The 19610-nt window shown below is 48.6% G+C and overlaps 3 protein-coding genes across 3 annotated transcripts; 2 read left to right on the top strand and 1 right to left on the bottom strand.

The window, feature by feature from the left end:
• The first annotated feature begins 823 nt into the window (after positions 1-823).
• LOC119305606 (glutamate receptor 2.7-like) lies at positions 824-6588 on the top strand. Its single transcript, XM_037582090.1, has 3 exons — positions 824-1097; positions 1201-2510; positions 5218-6588. Exons 1-3 carry the CDS (start codon positions 824-826, stop codon positions 6442-6444), a joined length of 2811 nt encoding a protein of 936 aa, XP_037437987.1. The 3' UTR covers positions 6445-6588.
• A 1615-nt stretch (positions 6589-8203) lies between these two features.
• LOC119309606 (glutamate receptor 2.9-like) lies at positions 8204-17380 on the top strand. Its single transcript, XM_037585580.1, has 4 exons — positions 8204-8519; positions 13204-14495; positions 15345-16046; positions 16696-17380. The coding sequence occupies exons 1-4, from the start codon at positions 8204-8206 to the stop codon at positions 17068-17070; spliced, it is 2685 nt and encodes an 894-aa protein (XP_037441477.1). The 3' UTR covers positions 17071-17380.
• A 205-nt stretch (positions 17381-17585) lies between these two features.
• LOC119309554 (transcription factor MYB36-like) lies at positions 17586-18884 on the bottom strand. The gene is made up of 2 exons (XM_037585536.1): positions 18616-18884; positions 17586-18522 (listed from the first exon to the last, which is right to left on the bottom strand). The coding sequence occupies exons 1-2, from the start codon at positions 18749-18751 to the stop codon at positions 17735-17737; spliced, it is 924 nt and encodes a 307-aa protein (XP_037441433.1). The 5' UTR covers positions 18752-18884; the 3' UTR covers positions 17586-17734.
• Positions 18885-19610: the final 726 nt, after the last annotated feature.

Raw genomic sequence — 19610 nt, 5'->3', positions numbered from 1 at the left:
CCACCCGCGACGCCGAACGCCTCTTGAGAGAACCGATGCGGACTATGGCGAATTTGGGCAGCGACGAGGCTTCGATTTGGGGGCGATTTTGGCGAGGGAGAGGGGAAGAAGAAACCGCCCACTCCGCCAAATGAGGGAGAGAGCCGTTTGTGGGGGAGAGAGATAATGGCGGGCCCCACCCAAGCGAGTCGCTTCGTCTCGACCATATTCCACCTGGCCGCACCACCACGCGACGCAACGCTCGGCCTCGCCCCGACCAGGTTACACCTGGCCCGACCACGCACGGATCGCGACGGATCGGACGGCCATCGCCGCGTGTGCTCGGGAAGTCAGTTTAGTGCACGGGCACTTTTAGGAGTTTAGGTTTAGTATATAGATACATCTATTTTTGAACAAATGGAAGTCAAGTATTTTAGAACAAATGGAGTATACACGAATATGCAACGAGTAGTGGTTTTACTTGTTTGTTTTTGAACTTTTGTGTAGCATTCTGGCGCTGTCACTGCTTGCTTTTGCTGACAGTAACTGATGAGATGCCTGGGATACGATCCAAATGAGACGTCACATTTGTCTCTGATTCCCACACACATACTCCGTATGTGTCTTCAGAAAAGAAACTACTGAAACGAATGCAAAACCCGCACGTTCTCTCTCGCGCGCGGTTCTACAAAAGGAGGTCAAACCCGCACGCGCAACCAATCGAATTCTTAAAAAAAAAAAAAGAGGAAGAATGACAAGTCAGTATGCGACCAAACTCTGGTAGGAGTTGTCTCGCCCAAGCAATTGACTGGCCTGCTCTCTCCCGCCCCTCCTCCATCTCGCCATGGCCGGAGACGCGCGCGCTCATCCCTACCTTCTATTCTTCCTGATCGGCCTCGCCGCCTCCTTCACCGTTACATCGCGGGCGCAGCCGACCGCGCCGACGGAGGTCAAGGTGGGGCTCATCGTCGACGCCGCCTCGCCCGTCGGCAAGGTCGCCACGACCACCATCTCCATGGCCCTCGAGGACTTCTACGCCGCCTTCCCCAACTCCTCCGCTCGGGTTCGGATCCAGCAGCACGACTCCGGCGGGGACGTCGTCACCGCCGCGTCCGCCGGTACGTATGACCGGCAGCCGCTTCTGCTGTTCCTTTCCGCGGCTCGTTTCGTTTGACGTCTCGCGCGTGCGTGCGTGCATGGTCGTGATTGCGTTGCGTGCAGCGCTGCAGCTGATGACGAGCCAGGGAGCGCGCGCCATCCTCGGCCCGCAGTCGTCCGTCGAGTCGGCCTTCGTCGCCGACCTCGCCACGCGGGCAGAGGTCCCCGTCGTGTCCTTCTCGGCCACCAGCCCGTCGGTGTCGCCCGCCTCGGCGAGCTTCTTCGTCCGCGCCGCGCTGAGCGACACGGCGCAGGCCGGCGCCGTCGCCGCGCTCGCCACGCACTTCGGGTGGCGCCGCGTCGTGCCCATCTACCAGGACGACGACTACGGCGCCGCCTTCGTGCCCTTCCTCGTGGGCGCCCTCACCGACGCGCGCGCCGAGGTCCCCTACCGCTGCGCGCTCCCGGAAGGGGCGACCCCCGACGCCATCGCCGCGGAGCTGTACCGCATGGAGTCCGAGCAGACGCGCGTCTTTGTGCTGCACATGCGCGCCGAGGTCGCAAGACGCGTGTTCGCCGCCGCCGCGGAGGCCGGCATGACGGGCGCCGGCTACGCGTGGATCATCACCGATGGGCTCACGGGCCTCATTGGCTTCGTGGACCCGCCGCAGGGCGTCATCGGGCTCGCGCCCTACGTGCCGACCACGCCGCGGCTGCGCGACGTCAAGAAGCGGTGGGTGCGCCGGTACATGCGTGACCACCCGGACGACGAGCCGGAGCACGCCGTGGTGGGCTGCTACGCCGTCTGGGCGTACGACGCCGCATGGGCCGTCGCGTCCGCGGCAGAGCGACTCAGCTCCAGCGACCTATCATCGCCACCGGGGCTGGTAGGCGGCAAGGGCGGCCCCACCGACATCTCCGGGGTCGGCAAGTCAAGATCGGGCGAGAAGCTCCTCCGAGCTATCAACGACACGACATTCGAGGGCCTCGGCGGCAGGTTCGAGCTCATCGACGGAGAGCTCGCGGTGCCGGCCTTCCGCGTGTTAAACATCGACGATGGGAAAGCTAAGGGCATCGGGTTCTGGACGCCGCGGTACGGGCTGAGCCGACATGTAGGTCGCGGTTCCAGCAAAGCGGGCGGCGAGCTCTCGCCGTTCATCTGGCCGGGAGAGTCGACGGTCCGGCCAAGTGGGTGGGCGCAGCCGACGAGCGCCACGAAGCTGCGGGTGGCGGTGCCGGGGAGGATCCCGGTGAGCTACCGGCCGATCTTGCACATTGACGTGGACCCGGTGACGAACCGGATGACGGCTGGCGGGTTCGTGATCGAGGCGTTCGAGGCGGCGGTGCGGCTGCTTCCGTACGCTCTGCCGTTCGAGTACGTGAAGGCAGACCCCATGCCCTACGACCACTTGGCACAGGCGGTTAACAATGGGGTAAGTCATTTCTTCGATCGCAAACCATGCCTCTTCATCAAACCATGCATGTCTCTTTTTCTCCAAGTCATGCATGCATTCATTTACATTTTTGCATTTATCTATCAATTTAAACCAAACCACCTCATCAAATCAAACCACCATCAATTTAAACCTTCTCCGGTTTAAAAGAAGTTGGTCACTTATTTTAGAAGTATATATCATTTTGTCACATACTTCTTTCTTTTGCCGAGCCGTTCTTGGTCCTTGTACGGGTCCATGGCTCATCAGTCGTTTTGCCTGTTTTTCATGGCACGCGTCCAGTTTCGTCCATGCCGGGCGTCGGACATTTTTTTTCTCCTGTCCGCGTATCGCCTGTTCTGGGTCCGTGGCTCGTCGGTCATTTTGCTCTATTTTTCATGGCGCGCGTCCAGTTCCGTCCATGACGGGCGTGCCTTGCTACCGTGCTCGCAACAACCCCCACACTCTCCGACGAGCTTGTTGACACCTCTACCCTCCGCTCGCAGTAGCGTCGTTGCTGGTAGCGGCACCGTTGCTGCCCCCTTATCACAGTCGGTTGCCTCAGCAGCCTACCTCGTAGGTCGTAGCACGGCTCACCCCCTCCCCCCCCCTCTCCCGCCGCAACACCTCTCACTAAGGCTCGGGACAAGCAATCATTGTAGTTGCCCTCACCAGCTCGCAGCAGCGCCACCGGTCGACTCTTAGTTTTGCATGCCGTTATAGTAGTGCCTTCCGCCAGTTCCAACATGCCTGTGCTTGCAGCATTGTCGCTAGCCGGTATCTCGGAGCACTGTCGTCGGTCGTCCCAACATGCCCGTGCTGGGGTCACAACACTACCATCGGCCGATCCCAACATGCATGCGTCAAAGCCTTCAAACTGATCTAGGCCAAATTGACTGGTCCAAATTAAAATTTCAGTCGATTGACTCCTAGCCATTCCCTTTGTTTGTAGTACGGGTCTTTTTGTTGCTTGTGTAGGTGTCGTTTTTTTTACCTGGTGTATAATATCTAGTCAATTCCTGGGAAAAAGAAGTTGCACATCTTCAAAATGATGTAACTGGTGTTATTAGTAGTGCATCATGCTACCTTTTTTTTTGTGAAAAAACAAACTCGAGCATGTATCAAGTGAACACAATTTGCAGCTCACTGAGCATCAAGAACGTAGATCTCTGGCTTTACTTTGCGGATTAATCTTTTCTACTGCATTTTGGTTTTCCCATGATTTTAGACTCATAGACGTACTATGTGGATTAGAATTTGTTTGACTTCCGATTGTTGCAGATTCCAAAACAGGCTTTCCAGAATCCCAATTCATTTCCCATTCTTCAGTGCTACGTTCCCTTGCTAATAGTTTTAATATTCCTAGCTAGTCTTTTTGCGTCAAAGAAAAGTTTTAAAAGCTGTTCGGCAGTCCTCCAACTCTCTGAAATCTCAGAATCTATGGAGCTCCTTTTTCCCGCTCCGTCATTTTCAGCTACAGCTCCACCAACTCCAGGAGCACACTTAGGGAGCGGAGATTCTCCATACATGCCCTTAATATCCCTAGTCAGTTGTTCTTTTCCTTAATATTCCTAGCCAGTTTTATTCTTTTGCATGACAGTACATGTCTCATTTATATCATAAAGATTATAGTACAAGCCAAGTACGCACCTACCTGGCAAAACTAAAAAAATAACATTAACGCTAGCCTTTACACAAAGGAACACCAATCAAGAAGTAAAAAAATCAATCAAGACCGAAGAATCCTTCAAGCTTAAAACCAACGCCCTTCACGCACCTCTGGCACCACCACAAAGAAAAAAAAACCTGAGCTTGATGCGGCTGATCACTGTAAATTGAGAGGAGAGTGACATCCTTACCAAGTTTGATATAATCATAGTCCGTAGACTGGTCAACCTGCGAGTACGCGAAACTGGTACTTAACCAATAAGTGTGTTTTCCCCGACCACCCTCATCAAGATCCGACCTAGCGAATATTTTTGTAACACGGTACAATCGAAGTTGCTTACATACACAAGTATACACTCACCTTTATAAACGCACGCACGCACACACATTATATCCCTATGAGCACCTCCGAGAGACTGAGCCGGCGCATAATCTTGAGATTGATGAAGTCGTCACAGATGCCTTTATAGTGAACGGGAATGTCTCCTCCTACTGAGCACACATTGCCGGAAGGCCTGGAATAAATTCAGGAAAATGCGAGCACCAAGTCAAGCCTGGGACTTGAACTCTAGTGGTCAGTAGATATCACTGTCCTCCTAACCATCCAACCATAGGTTAGTTCGCAACCTAGAGGATATCGATATGACGATGAGCAACAACCTGGACGCTTGGGGAGAAAGATGAATGCTAGCCTTTGGATTTTTGGAAATTCGATCGATCCTATTTTTTAGGTGTATAATGTATAATCGGCCCCTTAATTTTCACTAACGTGTGAAATGCTCCCTCTGTAAAGAAGTGATACAAAACTCTTATATTACTTTACAAAGGGGTATATAGCAAAGGTCATAGAAATAGAGGATCTAGCTTTGGGCTTCTTTTCTTGTTCTTCTACTGTTTATACCTTATTCATGTGTTTTGGGCATCTATTTATACATCACATACTTGTTTACACATTATTCATGTCTTTATGCATACCAAACGATTTTCGTTGAGCAACCTTTGGATGAATAAACCTTTGTGGTCTTGCTCTTTGCTGTAGACATACGACGCGCTGGTGGCGGACATGACCATCACGGCGAAGCGGTCGGAGCACGTGGACTTCACAATGCCTTTCATCGCCACGTCTATCACCATGATTGTACCGCTACGTGACCAACGGAGCAGCAACAAGTGGACGTGGGTCTTCCTCAAGCCGCTCCGCTATGACCTCTGGCTCGTCAGCGCCGCCTTCTTCATCTTCACCGGTTCCGTGGTCTGGGCCATCGAGCGCCGCGACAATGAGAGGTTCGGCGGGACGCAGTCGAACCAAGCGGGCACCATGCTCTACTTTGGCTTCTCCACCCTCGTCTTCACCCACAACGAGAAGCTCAAAAGCAACCTGTCGAGGGTGGTGGTGGTGGTGTGGGTTTTCGTGGTGCTCATCCTGCAGTCCAGCTACACCGCGAGCCTCACCTCCCTGCTCACGGTGCCGCAGGTCGGGCCGACCATCCCGGACTACCGCGCGCTGCTGCTGGGCACGGAGAAGGTGGGGATCCTCAACAACTCCTTCACGCCGCAGGTCATAAACCAGTCTGGGCTCCCGCAGGACAGGGTGGTGCGGTACCGGAACGCGGAGAGCTTCCAGGAGGCGTTGTTGAACGGTAGCATCGGCGCTGTTATTGACGAGACGCCTTACCTCAACATCTTCCTCCAGACCTACCGGGACAACTTCACCGTGACTGGCCAGGCTAACATGACCAGCGGCTTCGCGTTCGCGTTCCCCAGGGGGTCGCCATACGTGACGGACCTGTCACAGGCGATCCTGAACCTCACCGAGAGCGGCGAGATGAACAGGATCGAGCGCAAGTGGCTCGGCGACCCGGATGACTACAGGTCACAGGGCGGCGGGCCGTTCACGACGAACCATCTCAGCTTTAGCAGCTTCCGAAGCCTGTTCGTCATCACCGGCGCCACCTCGCTCATTTGCCTCTCCATCCACCTCGCTTTCTTCCATAAGGAGGGCTACTGGCTGCCCATCCCGCAGATCATGTCACGCCCATCGTGGAAGGTCAGGCTCCGGATGTTGGCCAAGCTCTTTGACAGAAAGGTCTACAGCGAAACTATGCCCGGCCGGAACCAAAAGGATGAGGGAGCGGTTGCCTCCCCTCATACCTCGGACGATGTGAGCATCGTTGGCAGGCTGCCCAGTGCGCCACACCCCAAAGAGGGGTCTGTTGAGATGGCGACCCAGACAACTAGTGAGATCGAGCCGGTCGCCGGTGGCTAGGCGGCAGCGGAGGTAGCTCGTGCTCGTCACACTAACCGGCTAACGGCTATGGAAAGAATGCCAAGAAACCCGGCCAATGACTGAGCAACTACTTCAAACTGCCATGCTCCAAAGTACTCCCATTAATGTTAAAAAGAAGTCTTATATTATGGGACGGAGGGAGTATATTTCTCGTAGTTAAACGACAAATGACAACAATTATTTGATGCCTTGTGAACGCATATTAAAGACTTTGTACAATTTTTTTTCCTAACTTGTAAGAAAAAGAAATTAGTAGTGGGGACTTTTCTTTTAGGTGGATTTGTATTGAACCATCATTGTACTTATCTCCTTTGTTTCAAATTAATTGAAATTATTTGATGTTGTAAATATTACAAATTTAGTTCTATATTTTCCTCTATTGAGTTGAAGAAATTCAGTTATTGACTAGTCGGTCCCGAAAGAGAAAATCCTAGTGCCACTCGGGGCAGACCCTAGGTAACAATCAATTCCAGGGCATTTTTGTCCCTTGCTTTCTTCTTCTAAATCTGTACTCCCTCCGTGACGTTTAAGTAATTCAATCAGTACACTACAACAAAAATGAAAATTTTATAAATATACTCCGTGGAAGGAGTTCCCACAAGTTCGCCTACCAAAATACTCGAAGGTTTTTTTATGGTGTGGTTGATTGCTGATGTTGATGCTGCTCCAGAAAAGGCTGGCTATTAATTCACGGCCAACCATCAGTGGCGGAGCCAGGAATTTCCTGCTCGGTATTCCTTGATATTCATTTATGCGATACAGTAGCAATATGGCAACAAATATGCAGCAAGCTAGCAGTAGTATATCAATGGATCAGTAATTCTTTGGTATTCCATAGAAGTTCAGGGAAGACCCCTGGCTCCGCCACTGCCAACCATGGCAATCATCCGGTGTTGGATGGAGGAGAGGGGGCGGACTAATGGTCGGATCAGCAACTTAATTTGAACGCCCACGCGGCTTCTGTGCCGCTGCAGCCACACCTAAAAATGATGACATGGATCATTTCATCACCTTGGTGTAACGTGTGAATTACCTATCACAGTAGATTTCTACTATCGTGTTATATTAAAAAGACCCACAAAAATTATATTTAAAAATACAATTTGCACTTCTTTTTTTGAAATATCATGAGTTTTTCATCATCAAACTAAAAGCAAGCTTTTCTTAACTGATTGGGACTTGAGAAAATCTTGACTGGGGCGTAGACGGACGACCCTGGATAACTAATCAGAGCACGGCATCGATCTCGGCCGAGCAAAAGTACGACAACTATACCCACGCCGAATTCCACGATGCATGGTCGGCGGCAACAGTGCCATTGTCACTCACAAACACAAGAGATAACCGATTGAGAGCGATGGAGCTTGGAGGGAGGAAGATGCATGGTAAGATCGAGCAGCGGGTCAACCGCACGCACGCGCTCGATCAACAAGCAAACGTATTACCTGTCACCGTGGCGCGTACGTACGTAGTACTCCCTCCGTTTCTAAATACTTGTCTTTCTAGAGATTTCAACAAGTGACTACATACGGCGTAAAATGAGTGAATCCACACTTTAAAATATGTCTACATACATCCGTATGTTGAGTCCATTTGAAATGCCTAAAAAGACAAGTATTTGGGAACGGAGGGAGTACGTTGCATGTAAAGGCAGCCACTAAGCAACTCTAAAAGGAGAAGTCGTTTCATTCATCAAACGTAGCAGCGAAGCCTTCTTCGGCCAGGCATCCATCGATCCATGAAGGCAACGACGAGGACGCTTCTCCGGGTCCTCCGCCGCCGCCACGGCCTCCTCCTCGCTCTGGTGCTTCTCGTCGGCGCTGCTTCCGGTGTCGCGGCGCAGGGGGGCGATGCGGTTCCTCGCCGGCGGCCGCGGACGGTGGACGTCGGGGTGATCCTGGACAGGACGACATGGGTGGGGAACATGAGCTGGACGTGCATGGAGCTGGCCATGGAGGACTTCTACGCCGACGAGGACCAGGCCGGCTACAGCGCCAGGCTGAGGCTCCACCTCCGGGACCCCGGCCCCAACGCCGTCGACGCCGCTGCCGCAGGTACTCAAACCCGAGCATTAAAAATAGCTGATCATGCATGCATATATCCTGGCCTAGGCATCCCCTTATCCTCCATGGCAAACAGAGAAAAGGCTTACCCCCTCGCGCCGACCATCCAGCTCTGTTGATACTGCACAGGGTTGTGTCTCCCCACCATTTTGCATCCATCTGTTGCTGTTTTCTCGTTGGCTCAAAGCAAAAGCACTGTACTCCCTCCGTTTTGTTTATTTTTATTAAACGTGACGTGAGCAGTTTCATATCTCAAAAGATTGGATGCGGTCACCGCAACGCAGAGTGGACACAGATGGCCCTCGGGCTCCATGGAGCCCTTTGTTCTCAAACATTCAAATGTCAACTTTCTAAGCTAAAAAAAAAATACACAAGTACTTATAGATGTATGCTAGATATGTGCAAAATTTCGTTACCAAATACGCTTTTATGTGGCATGTACAGAAATAATCATGTACTTTTATAGTGTACATGTGCTAGAAATACGTTATTTTCATTCTTGTGCAGCTTGCATAAAAAAGTATCTCGGCATGAAACTTAGCAGACAAAAGTAGTATACATCTATGTAATGAGTATTTTTTAAAAGAATTCTTTTAAACTTAAAATTTTGAATTTTTCAAATAAAGAGCTCCATTAGGCATTTCCCCAACGATTAGACCTATGCTTCATGCACAAATGTTTCTTCATGTTAGTCCCTTCGTCTGCTCTACGGATCATATCCCCTTTCCTCTAGTCTACTTATCTCAATCGAGTCTTGATTCAGTCAAGGTCGGCCCTAGCATTACGAAGGTTGTAGTGCGAATGAGCTCCAGTGGTGCACTGCCCTCATTTCGTGGTGCCGTGGTGAGACGGCGTTGGGGCCTCATGACCGTGTTGGCGCAGGGTGGTGGTTGGTTTGGTGGATGAATCCGGAGCGCCCGAGGTGCGGGTTGGGATCGGGGGAAACCCCTGTCGGCGTGGCCGACACCGGCGCGGTGGCGCTTGAGGGTGCCACCTGACCTTCCGGGAGGGCGTCTGGGGCTACCCTGCCTCTCGCCTCGTCGTGTATCGGGGGAAACCCTTGGCAGCAGCGTCGTCATCGTCGCGATCCTTCTTGGAGGTGTTGATAGGTGCCGGCGCTTCGGTGTCTTGGAGCCTAGGGGTAGATTCCGGTGGGCGCAGCGATCGCGAGGCTTCTTTGTTTTTGTTGATCCGCCGTTGTCAGCATTTGTTTCTTTTGCTCTTTCTCTGTCGTTTCTTTTGGGCGTGTCTGTGTTGCTTCCGCCCCAGCACCTATCCCTGTATGGTTCGGTTGGTTGCTTTGTATACAAAGCGGGGGAAACCCTTTTTCGGTAATGAGCTCCAGTGGACCTAACAGCTATAACGGAGTAATATAAATACTTTCATCAGTAGCATATCATGATATTATTATTGACATAAATATTAAAAATATATTTTTAATAAATAAATAAATAAAGTGCTAATAGACCATGTATATGTGATTAAATGATGCCAATAATAATTATAATATACATGTTCTCAAACATAAATAATATTGAATAAATACAACACAGTAAAGTGTGTGTGTGTGTGGGGGGGGGGGGGCAAATGCCCTCTGTCCACCCCATAATAGTATTGACGTTATGTTCTGCAAATCATATTTTTATAATTTTTTTAGCTATATACTCCCTCGATCGATTTACTCTGCGTATAAGGTTTGACTCGTATACAAGGAAAGCATTGATCCCATTTGGAAACCAGTTTTAGTACATAAATAGATGACCAACCGAAGAGAAAGTGCATATGTTGCGACATATGTGCATAGTTAAGGGGAACAGACGTTGTGTCAATAGATTTGACAGAATTGTATGGAAATGCTTTGTTAGGAAAGCTCAGAGACCACTTTTATGGGTTTTCGGTTCTTGTATGATTTTGTTCCCACCATGACAAGTGATGTTAACTCTTAATATCACCATAAGTACATGAAGTTGCGCGATATTAACAAGTGCATACATACATAAACTTTAAAAAGCCATAAAAGTGGTTATTGAACTCCTGATGTGGTAACAGTTTGGCATACCTGCCCTGCAACTGCTACCAAATTGAACACCATGTCATCAAGTGACACGTGACACGTACTTGTGCTGTTTTTTCTTCTTCACAAAACCCACTCGCATTATTTTGTAAATGCATTATAAAGTCATGGGTTCCCCATTCCCCAATTATCCACCCGAGTCCAAATCCGCATGATCTCAGGTACTTACCATAATCATGTTTGTTCCCCTAAATCATATCAGATATAAACCACAAAACCAATTTCCCCTAAATATTTTTTCACTAATTTGGCCTAAATCAAATTTCTAAACTAATTCCCCTTAAAGCCAACCACCACATCCAACGGATCTAGCCAAAATCGATATGTTATGCGGGTACATATAGAAAGTTTTGAATGCAAAATAACTGATCTCGGCGCATGAACCACTGAGAACATGAACTGATCATGTGTGAATATAAAAACTAACGAATTCGAGGCACCGGGCTCTCGATGGAAACGGCCAGATAGAGGACATACCGTACTTCAAAGGGAAGGTGCTATGATCCCGGGGGATCAGCTTCATGTTGCCAAGGTCGATACCGGCCATCCCCAACACGTTGTCGCCCAACTATCGACTCAGAGGCACACGAGGTGGAAGGTGAACAAAGTAAGGGGTTTGAGGACGGTTATCTAACCTAGTATCTGTTATTTCATGGCGTCATATAATTGCTTCCCCGAGTGTGCCTCTCAGAAACAAAAGGCGTCACATATTTGCTTCTTGTGGAGGCACAACTGCCTCTTCGAAAAAGAAAAAAAAACATGCTTTCGACTTGATTTTTTTCGTGAAAAAAGTTTGATAAAACCTATCAGCATGAGATCTAATTTCTAAGATCTCAACACGAGAAATCTAACAGAAAAAATGGTTCAGGATTTAGACGTGCTGTTTAAAAGATAACACATTTTGAATAAACGAATTTACGAAAAATGGAAAACTCATAGGTTGCATTAAATGCAGTGCGTCACTTGTCATAGTCTCAGAAGGTAAGAGTGACCTTTGCAAGGGTTACCCCTTAATTAGGTTTTTTTTAGGGTTACCCTTTAATTAAGGGGAAAAGCTGGTGTTCAACGGACCGATCTTTTCTTTTGCGTCCGTCGTGTCTTATGCTTGCCACGTGTCTTGATTAGGCCCGCACACCGCATCTCTTCTGTATACTGATCTCCGTGGTACGCTAGTCACTAATCTGTTTTTGTAGCTACTTCCATTCCTGCAACTGGTCACCTGTTTCAGAAAGTAAACCGCAACAAATGCTATGTTGCAGACCATGTGACGACCCCTTTGCTTGACATGTGGCCACCCACGTCTTATCTCTTCGTCTCTCTTCGTCATCTTATCTCCTTTTCAACCTCTCTCCCATGTATACAAGTGCCCATCAATGGCGTACATCTAGCCGGTGAGGAGGATGGTGACGAAGCAAGCGGTCGGAGGTCTGTTGCTCATCGAGGGCAGCGCGATGGGGGAACGGGCGGCGCCTCTCCTCCCTCACCACCGTCCGACGGGCGCATGTCGGCAGCGATGCAATGACAAGGATGGGCACCGCCTCTCCCGCTCACCACCGTCCGACGGGAGCTCGTGGCGAACAACAATAGCGTTTTTTGCAACATTCAATTTGTTGCATGGAAGATTTCTGCAATGTTAGTCATGTTGCAAAACTTTCTTTCGTACCATCATATAAAGGTGAAGACAAAGAAAACAAATCTGCAACATTACCTCAATTGCAAAGCTTTTCTGCAACAATACCTTTGTTGCAAAAAAAATGAAGACAAAAAATAAACTCTGCAACACGAGCTATGTTGCAAAAAAAATCCCACAACACAACCTACGTTACAAAAATTTAAGATAATCTGTCTTAGAAGTGTTGAACAAGGTTTCTGTTGCGAAGTAGAGAGACGCGTAGCAGTCCCCTTAATTAAGTGCTCTCGAAAAGAGAACTTCTGACTGCCCTGGTGGTATGGGCTGGATATGGGCCAAATCTTCTGCGCGAGCCGTATCGGCAGGGTGTTCGTCGTTCAGCCCTTCGAGATTTCCCCCAGAATCTGGCCCACAAAGCTATCCGAGCCTTCTCTCTGAAAAAACTATCCGACCCGGCGACTGCAAGTCTGGCGGCGGCGCTCGCCTCGCCGTTGCAATTTTCTAGTATTCTCTTCCCATCCCGCCGGCGGTCCGAGCTCCGCTGCTGGTCTCGCCCTGGGCTCCTGCCTCCTTCTCGTCCTGCCCCGGCGGCGCACAGACAAGGTACTCTACTCTTTCTTCTCCCGACATCCATCTACAATCGATTTGGAAAGCGCTATAGCACTTGAATCCCAATTCGATGACCTTCTTGATGTTCCAAATTGTATCCATGCGGTGGATGGCAGACATTGGAGTTGGAGCTCAAGTATGGCGAGTTCGGCGTTTCAACACTCGGAAAATTAGAGCCGTTTAGCCAACCGAGCTTTCTCCAACTTTTGATTACTTGTGCGCCGTTACTGAGGGTAAATCCGACATTGCGTGTTTTATTTTCCACCGCGGATTTGCAAGCAATTTAGTCATGTATACTTTTTACTTCTTATGAATGAGCGCCACTGTTGTGAATCTCTTTCTAAGAAATATCAGCATTGCAGGTGTTGATCTACTGAAAAATGTGGGCGTGCAAGCGATCGTTGGGCCGCAGACTTCAACTCAGGCTAAATTTCTTGCGCGACTCGGGAACAAATCATTGGTTCCGATCATTTCGTTGTCCGCAGATTGCCCATCACGAGCCGGTCTAACTCCATACTTCATCCGGACCGCATGGAACGACTCCTCTCAAGCAGAAGCCATCGCCTCGCTTGTTAAGAAACACAATTGGAGGGAAGTCGTCCCTGTCTTTGAGGATGATGATACCAATACCAAGTTCATTCCCGACCTCGTTGATGCCCTCAAACAAGTCGACACGCGTGTCTCTTACAGGTGCAAGATCCATCCTTCAGCTACAGTGGATGCTATGAAGGCAGCCATCTCAAGCTTAAGACACAATTGGACAAGTGTATTTATTGTGCGAATGTCACATGCTTTGGCCCTTAAGTTTTTCCAGCTTGCTAAGGAAGAAGGGATGATGGGCCAGGGATTTGTCTGGATTACCGCGTATGGCTTGACAGATATCTTTGATGTGGTTGGTTCTCCGGCTCTAGATGTGATGCAAGGAGTTCTTGGGGTGAAACCTCATGTTCAAGATACCGTGAAACTTCAAAACTTTACACAGAGATGGCACAGCAAGTACCGATTAGAAAATCCAGGCACCTCGTTAAGTGAACCCACAGTGTCTGGTCTCTATGCTTATGATACCATATGGGCGTTAGCATCAGCAGCAGAGAATGCTACATATGTGAATTTAGACTTTGGGCCGTCTGTAACAAAGAATGGGTCCACTGACTTTGACAGAATAGATACTTCAAAGGCTGCTCAAAAACTGCGAGGTGCACTACTGAAGGTCAACTTTTCGGGCATGAGCGGGATATTTCGTATTGAAGACACGCAGTTAGTATCATCAAATTATACGATAATCAACATTGTTGGTCAGGACAGAAGAGAAGTTGGCTTTTGGACTCCAAACTTTGGCATCTCTGGTAGTCCAAATATGAAGTCTGATATTAACACCATCATATGGCCAGGAGATCCTGAAACTGTGCCTAGAGGCTGGCTATTGCCGAGGAATAAAAGACTCCAAATAGGTGTACCTGCAAATCCTGGGTTTGGCCAACTTGTAAGATATGAAAATGGCCCCGAAGGCAAAAAAGGGTTCTGCATCAAAGTTTTTGATGAAGTAGTTGATAATTTACCCTACCAAGTACTATATGACTACCATGGATTTGATGACGGGCAAGGAAATAGTAATGGAACATATGATGAACTTATCTACAAGCTTTATCTTAAGGTATGTACTCTTCTGTCTTCTCTTTGCTCTGTTTTGTGCTTCGACACAATCTCTCCTAGACAGGGCAGCTAAAGCTTGGAAATAATGATTGAGAAGATCAGAAATAACTATTCACTTTGTGTTTTTCTTGTTGTTTTCTCAAGTATACAAAACTAATAGTTTACTCCCAATCAATTATTCGTCTTTAGTGTGCAAACATGTATGATTACATCTGGGTACTTGTTAGAGAGAGCCTACCATACAATGTGTTTAGTCCATGTGCATCAAATATCAGTGTACCGTGCCAATTTTACTTCTATTATATCACATTGGGTCAGGTTCCTTCTTTTGTACTTAAGTTACATGAGAGGTCTTAAAAGCATCCTCCTTCTGTTCTAGGGAACTTATTGGCGTAAAAGCGTACATTTCAAACAGATCTGCATCATTATGCATGGTGGTTTTATTTGAATGCTCCAAGCAGAGGGCAGTTTCCTGGGTTTTTACTTCATCAACTACTCCCTCCGATCCATATTAATTGTCACTGATTTAGTACAAAGTTGTACTAAATCAGCGACAGTTAGTATGGATCGGAGGAAGTACTAACTTTTAATTACAAGCTCCAATCAGAAAAAGCATATAATTCCTCCTTGTACGGATTATTTTTCTCTCGGACATGACACAAGTGCATGCAGTAAAGAAAACATTAACCAATAGAATAATCAGCACCCCTCTTAATTTGTAAGACAAATGCTTTTGAATTATCATGATTAATAGTTTAGCCTAACTATGTATTTCTATTGCATAAACTTGTAGAGCCATATACCCCGTGCTCGAAAGTTTCTCAACTCACATTATATCTGTTTCTGACAGGAATTCGATGCAGTGGTAGGTGATGTAACAATCTTGGCCAACCGCTCTTTATATGTGGACTTTACTCTTCCCTATACGGAATCAGGGGTGCGCATGCTGGTTCCGGTCCTGGACCGGAGACAGAAGACTGCATGGACATTCCTAAAGCCTTTGACAGCTGACCTTTGGTTAGGAACTGGGGCCTTTGTTGTTTTCACTGGTTTTGTAGTCTGGTGTATTGAGAATCACGAAGATTTCAAAGGTACCCCAGCTAATCAAATTGGATCAGTCTTCTACTTTTCCTTTTCAACCCTCGTATTTGCACACAGGGAGAAGATTAAGAACAACTTGTCAAGAATTGTTGTAGTTGTTTGGCTTTTTGTGGTGCTGATAGTGCAGCAGAGTTATACTGCAAGTTTAAGCTCAATTCTCACAGTGGAACAACTTCAACCAACAGTTACCAATTTAGATGAGGTTATCAGGAAAGGGAGCTATGTTGGCTACCTCAATGATTCATTCTTGCCTGGGCTTTTGAAAAGTTTGAAAATTGATGAATCAAAGATGATTGCGCTCAACTCTGCCGAGGAATACAATAACGCCTTGTCAACTGGAAAAGTTGCCGTCATTGTTGATGAGATACCATATCTTAAGTTGTTCCTTTCAAAATATTGCCACAACTACACTATGACTGGACCAATCTACAGGTTCGATGGATTTGGTTATGTGAGTACCGTCTTTTGAGCTGTTGTACAGTAGCACATTTCTGGCACTGTTAAATCCTATATGCTGAATCAATTTCCACCGCTATTTTCTAGTAGGATCGTCATAGTAGCTCAAATTTCTATATTTATAATTTCACATACCATCAAGATATCTCTCAAACAAACAGAAAATCAGAGTAAATTTTTAATCAAGATTATAGTTTCAGCCAATCTATGAATTGTACTTTGAAATTTCTGAACTTGATGGATGTGCACATGCTAAAGGACGAATGCAAGATTAAATTTGTTCGTCAGGAACCGAATATGCATTATCATGTTTGTGCGGAAAGTGGTGGAAATATTATTGGTTTTCTGTTGGGAAATAGAATGCTTTCTTGCTCCTCGAAGTATTAAATAACATGATAAATCTACTTGATCAGGTTTTCAACTGGTTTACTCGAATTTTATCTTTGTACTAGACTAAACTGTCTGAAGTTCGTTAAGTAAGATCCATACGATTGCCTCGCTTTACCAAGCTGCTTGCATGAATGATTAATATAACTGCCTCACCGTTATCCTGGGATGGTATAAATGTTTATATAACTCGATATCAGTGTTATGCCAGGCTTTTATTTCACTGCTGATGCCTTTTCCGATCCTCATTTGTGCAGGCATTCCCTCTAGGTTCTCCACTCACAGCTGATATTACGAGGGGGATACTGCAGCTCGCATCGAGTGGCAGAATGGCTGAGCTTCAGAAAGAATTGTATGGCGATAAGTCATGCCCCGACAAAGATGACTCCCAAACTTCAAGCAGCCTTACGTTGCACAGCTTTCAGGGGTTGTTCAGCATCTCTGGAGCATGTTCAATCCTGGCATTAATCCTGCATGCTCTCATAACCAACAAAGGTGTATTCAGCAGATGGCTTGCCGCCATTTGCTCTAAGCTCTTACACAAGAGTAATACACTCCAAATAATGACGAGGCCAGTGGCAAATGTTGGTAATACAGGAAGCCCGCCAGAAGGAGAAGGATCACGAGTGTGAAGTGCAAAACCACCTTTGTTTGTAGTTGTACGCATGCATCCTGACTCCTCCTGAGAGGGGGCATGATTGAGTGTCTTGTTTGTCTCTCTGTGGGAGCTGAGAATGCCCGGGACAGATAAGCGCGTAATGAACTACACGGTGAGTGTATAACTACTCATGGCCGCGATTCTTTATTCGTTTGTCAGCTGATTTGTATTTATGTTTAGGTCTTTTAACACATAGATAGATCGATACAAGAACATTTGATCTGTATTATAAGGTGCCACCTGATGCTGTTTTCCAGATCTGTTACACATCACATATGGAATGCAATACTTAGATATGTATATATGCAAGCTATATATATGGAAGAATACTGCTGTTTAGCTGTTAACTACCAGTACCTGTGATAGGTATGAAACTTTACTGATGTTCAATGGGAAAGCAGCTTCACCAGAAAACCCATGGTTTTAAACTGATGAAGTGAGCATGAGTTTCATGCATGGAGGGCAATCAACTGATATCCCATATGTGTACTGTATATTGGTTCTGCATTTACGATACACTCATATCAATCCAGATCTTCAAAAGAGAAGCTATGAACTAGCATACTTATTTACATACATACCTATAGACCAGACTATAGTATACGGATCATATTCAGGTCTGAATTGCATGTATAATTCTACTGCCCGTGCCCTTGTACATAGCCCTGGAACACTGAGTCCACTCCTGGAGTGGAACAGGAGCTCCAAGAACCAGCGCTGCCCGCCTCGCTGCCGATCAGCAGGCGGCTGTCTTCCTCCTCCAAGCACCCTATCTGCTGGAGCAGCATCTCGATCTCGTCCTCCATGTCGCCGTCGAAAGTCACAGAGCTCGCTGCCGGTGTCGAGCTCGAGCTCCCTACGCCCACCGCTGTCTCGCCGGTGGGGCTCGTGGACATCGGCGTGGTGCCGCCGCCGCCGCTGCTGCCCCAGGCGTGCTGATGATCTTGCACGTTAAGGCGGCCCGGGTAGGTACTAGTTTGGATATGAGACCAGAACCCGGAGTAACCAGCGGCAGGAGAGAGTAGAGACTGCTGGGCTGGCCAGAGGTTGCCGTAGAAGGGGAGTCCCGGGGTGTCTTGAAGGCCGACGAGGCGCCGCTGCACGCTTAGCTGCATCCTCTCCAGCGCCGTCGAGGCGGCGCCGCCCGTGGGGCTCATGAGGAGGAGGCGCGGCTGCTGCGCGTACCTGATGGGGCGGCGGCCGCCGCCGAGCAGGCGCCTCTTGAGCTTGGTGTTCCAGTAGTTCTTGACGTCGTTGTCCGTCCTCCCCGGCAGCTGCGCGGCGATGGTCGACCACCTGCTCCCGATGCTGGCGTAGAGGCTGCATATGAGCCGGTCCTCCTCGTCGGTGAAGCCGCCGTGCCGTATGTTGGGGCGGAGGTAGTTGAGCCACCGCAGCCGGCAGCTCTTGCCGCACCTGTTGAGCCCTGCACCCAGCAACAACGTGTTCATATTTAACCCTTGATCACCCCGGTGACAGGGAGGCATAGTCCGCGGCCGGGCAGCAAGGCAGTACGTACCGATCTTGCGGGGGAGCGCGATCCAGTTGCCGGCGGTGCCGTGCTCGGCGACGTAGGCCCTGAGCACGGCGTCCTCCTCCGCCGCCCACGGGCCCTTCTTCACGCTCGCCTTGTCGCAGCACGGCGCCCTGCCCATCTCGATCGATCCCTTCCGCTCTGGCCGCCGGCCGCCTCCAATTCGGTTCACCTCCGGCTAGCTAGCTAGCTCGGTCGCATCGCATGTGACATGCACCGCGGTGGTCGATGCAGCAGCGGAGTGACTGAGCCGACGGCGATGGCTGGCTGGTGAGGTTGTGCCGCGAGGACCGGGCATTTTATAGTGAGGGCCTAGGATCTAGCCCTCACGACGTGGGTGGAGAAAGTACTACTGTGCTGTACTGTGCTCTTGACTTCTGCATCTGGGCGCTCCCTCTCAGTCTCATGTGCTTCATTTTTTTTTCTTCGCTGGCCAAATTAAGTACCGATGGAACAAAGTGGTTTTCTAGTCTTTTATTACAAGCAGTGGCGGAGCTACAAGCAGAATTATGGGCGGGCCAGACTGAACCTGGGCTACAGCTGGGCTGGTGCTACAGACATGTGTTGCATTACGTGGGCTGGGCCTACCTATAGACTTGTATTTTTACAGAAAACATGGGCGGGCCACGGTCTGGTTTGACCCAAACGTAGCTCCGCCAGTGTTTATAAGGGTCTTACCGTAACAAAACTGCAACTACACCTACGTAATTTGCCTATGTAAAGTTACGTACTAGCTGATTTGGCCTAGTTTGGTTGGACGAAAAATTCGAAAATTCTATACCTACAAAAGAATCGTATGAAAATCAGCTTACGTGCGGACGTGGCTTGCTCTCATCAATCTCTCTCTCCCCCCTCCCCCGCGGATTTTCAGGGTGGGCCTCCCTCCCCTCTAATCATATTTTGCCAACTAATCCGTTACGTAACTTTTCGTAGCTATTTTACGTAGATGTAGCAAAGCTCTGAAAAATTAGGCCCAGGCC

The sequence above is a fragment of the Triticum dicoccoides genome, chromosome 5B (assembly GCF_002162155.2).
Source record: "Triticum dicoccoides isolate Atlit2015 ecotype Zavitan chromosome 5B, WEW_v2.0, whole genome shotgun sequence".
NCBI classification, from domain to species: Eukaryota; Viridiplantae; Streptophyta; class Magnoliopsida; order Poales; family Poaceae; genus Triticum; species Triticum dicoccoides.
This window is presented reverse-complemented; position numbering and strand designations above follow the sequence as displayed.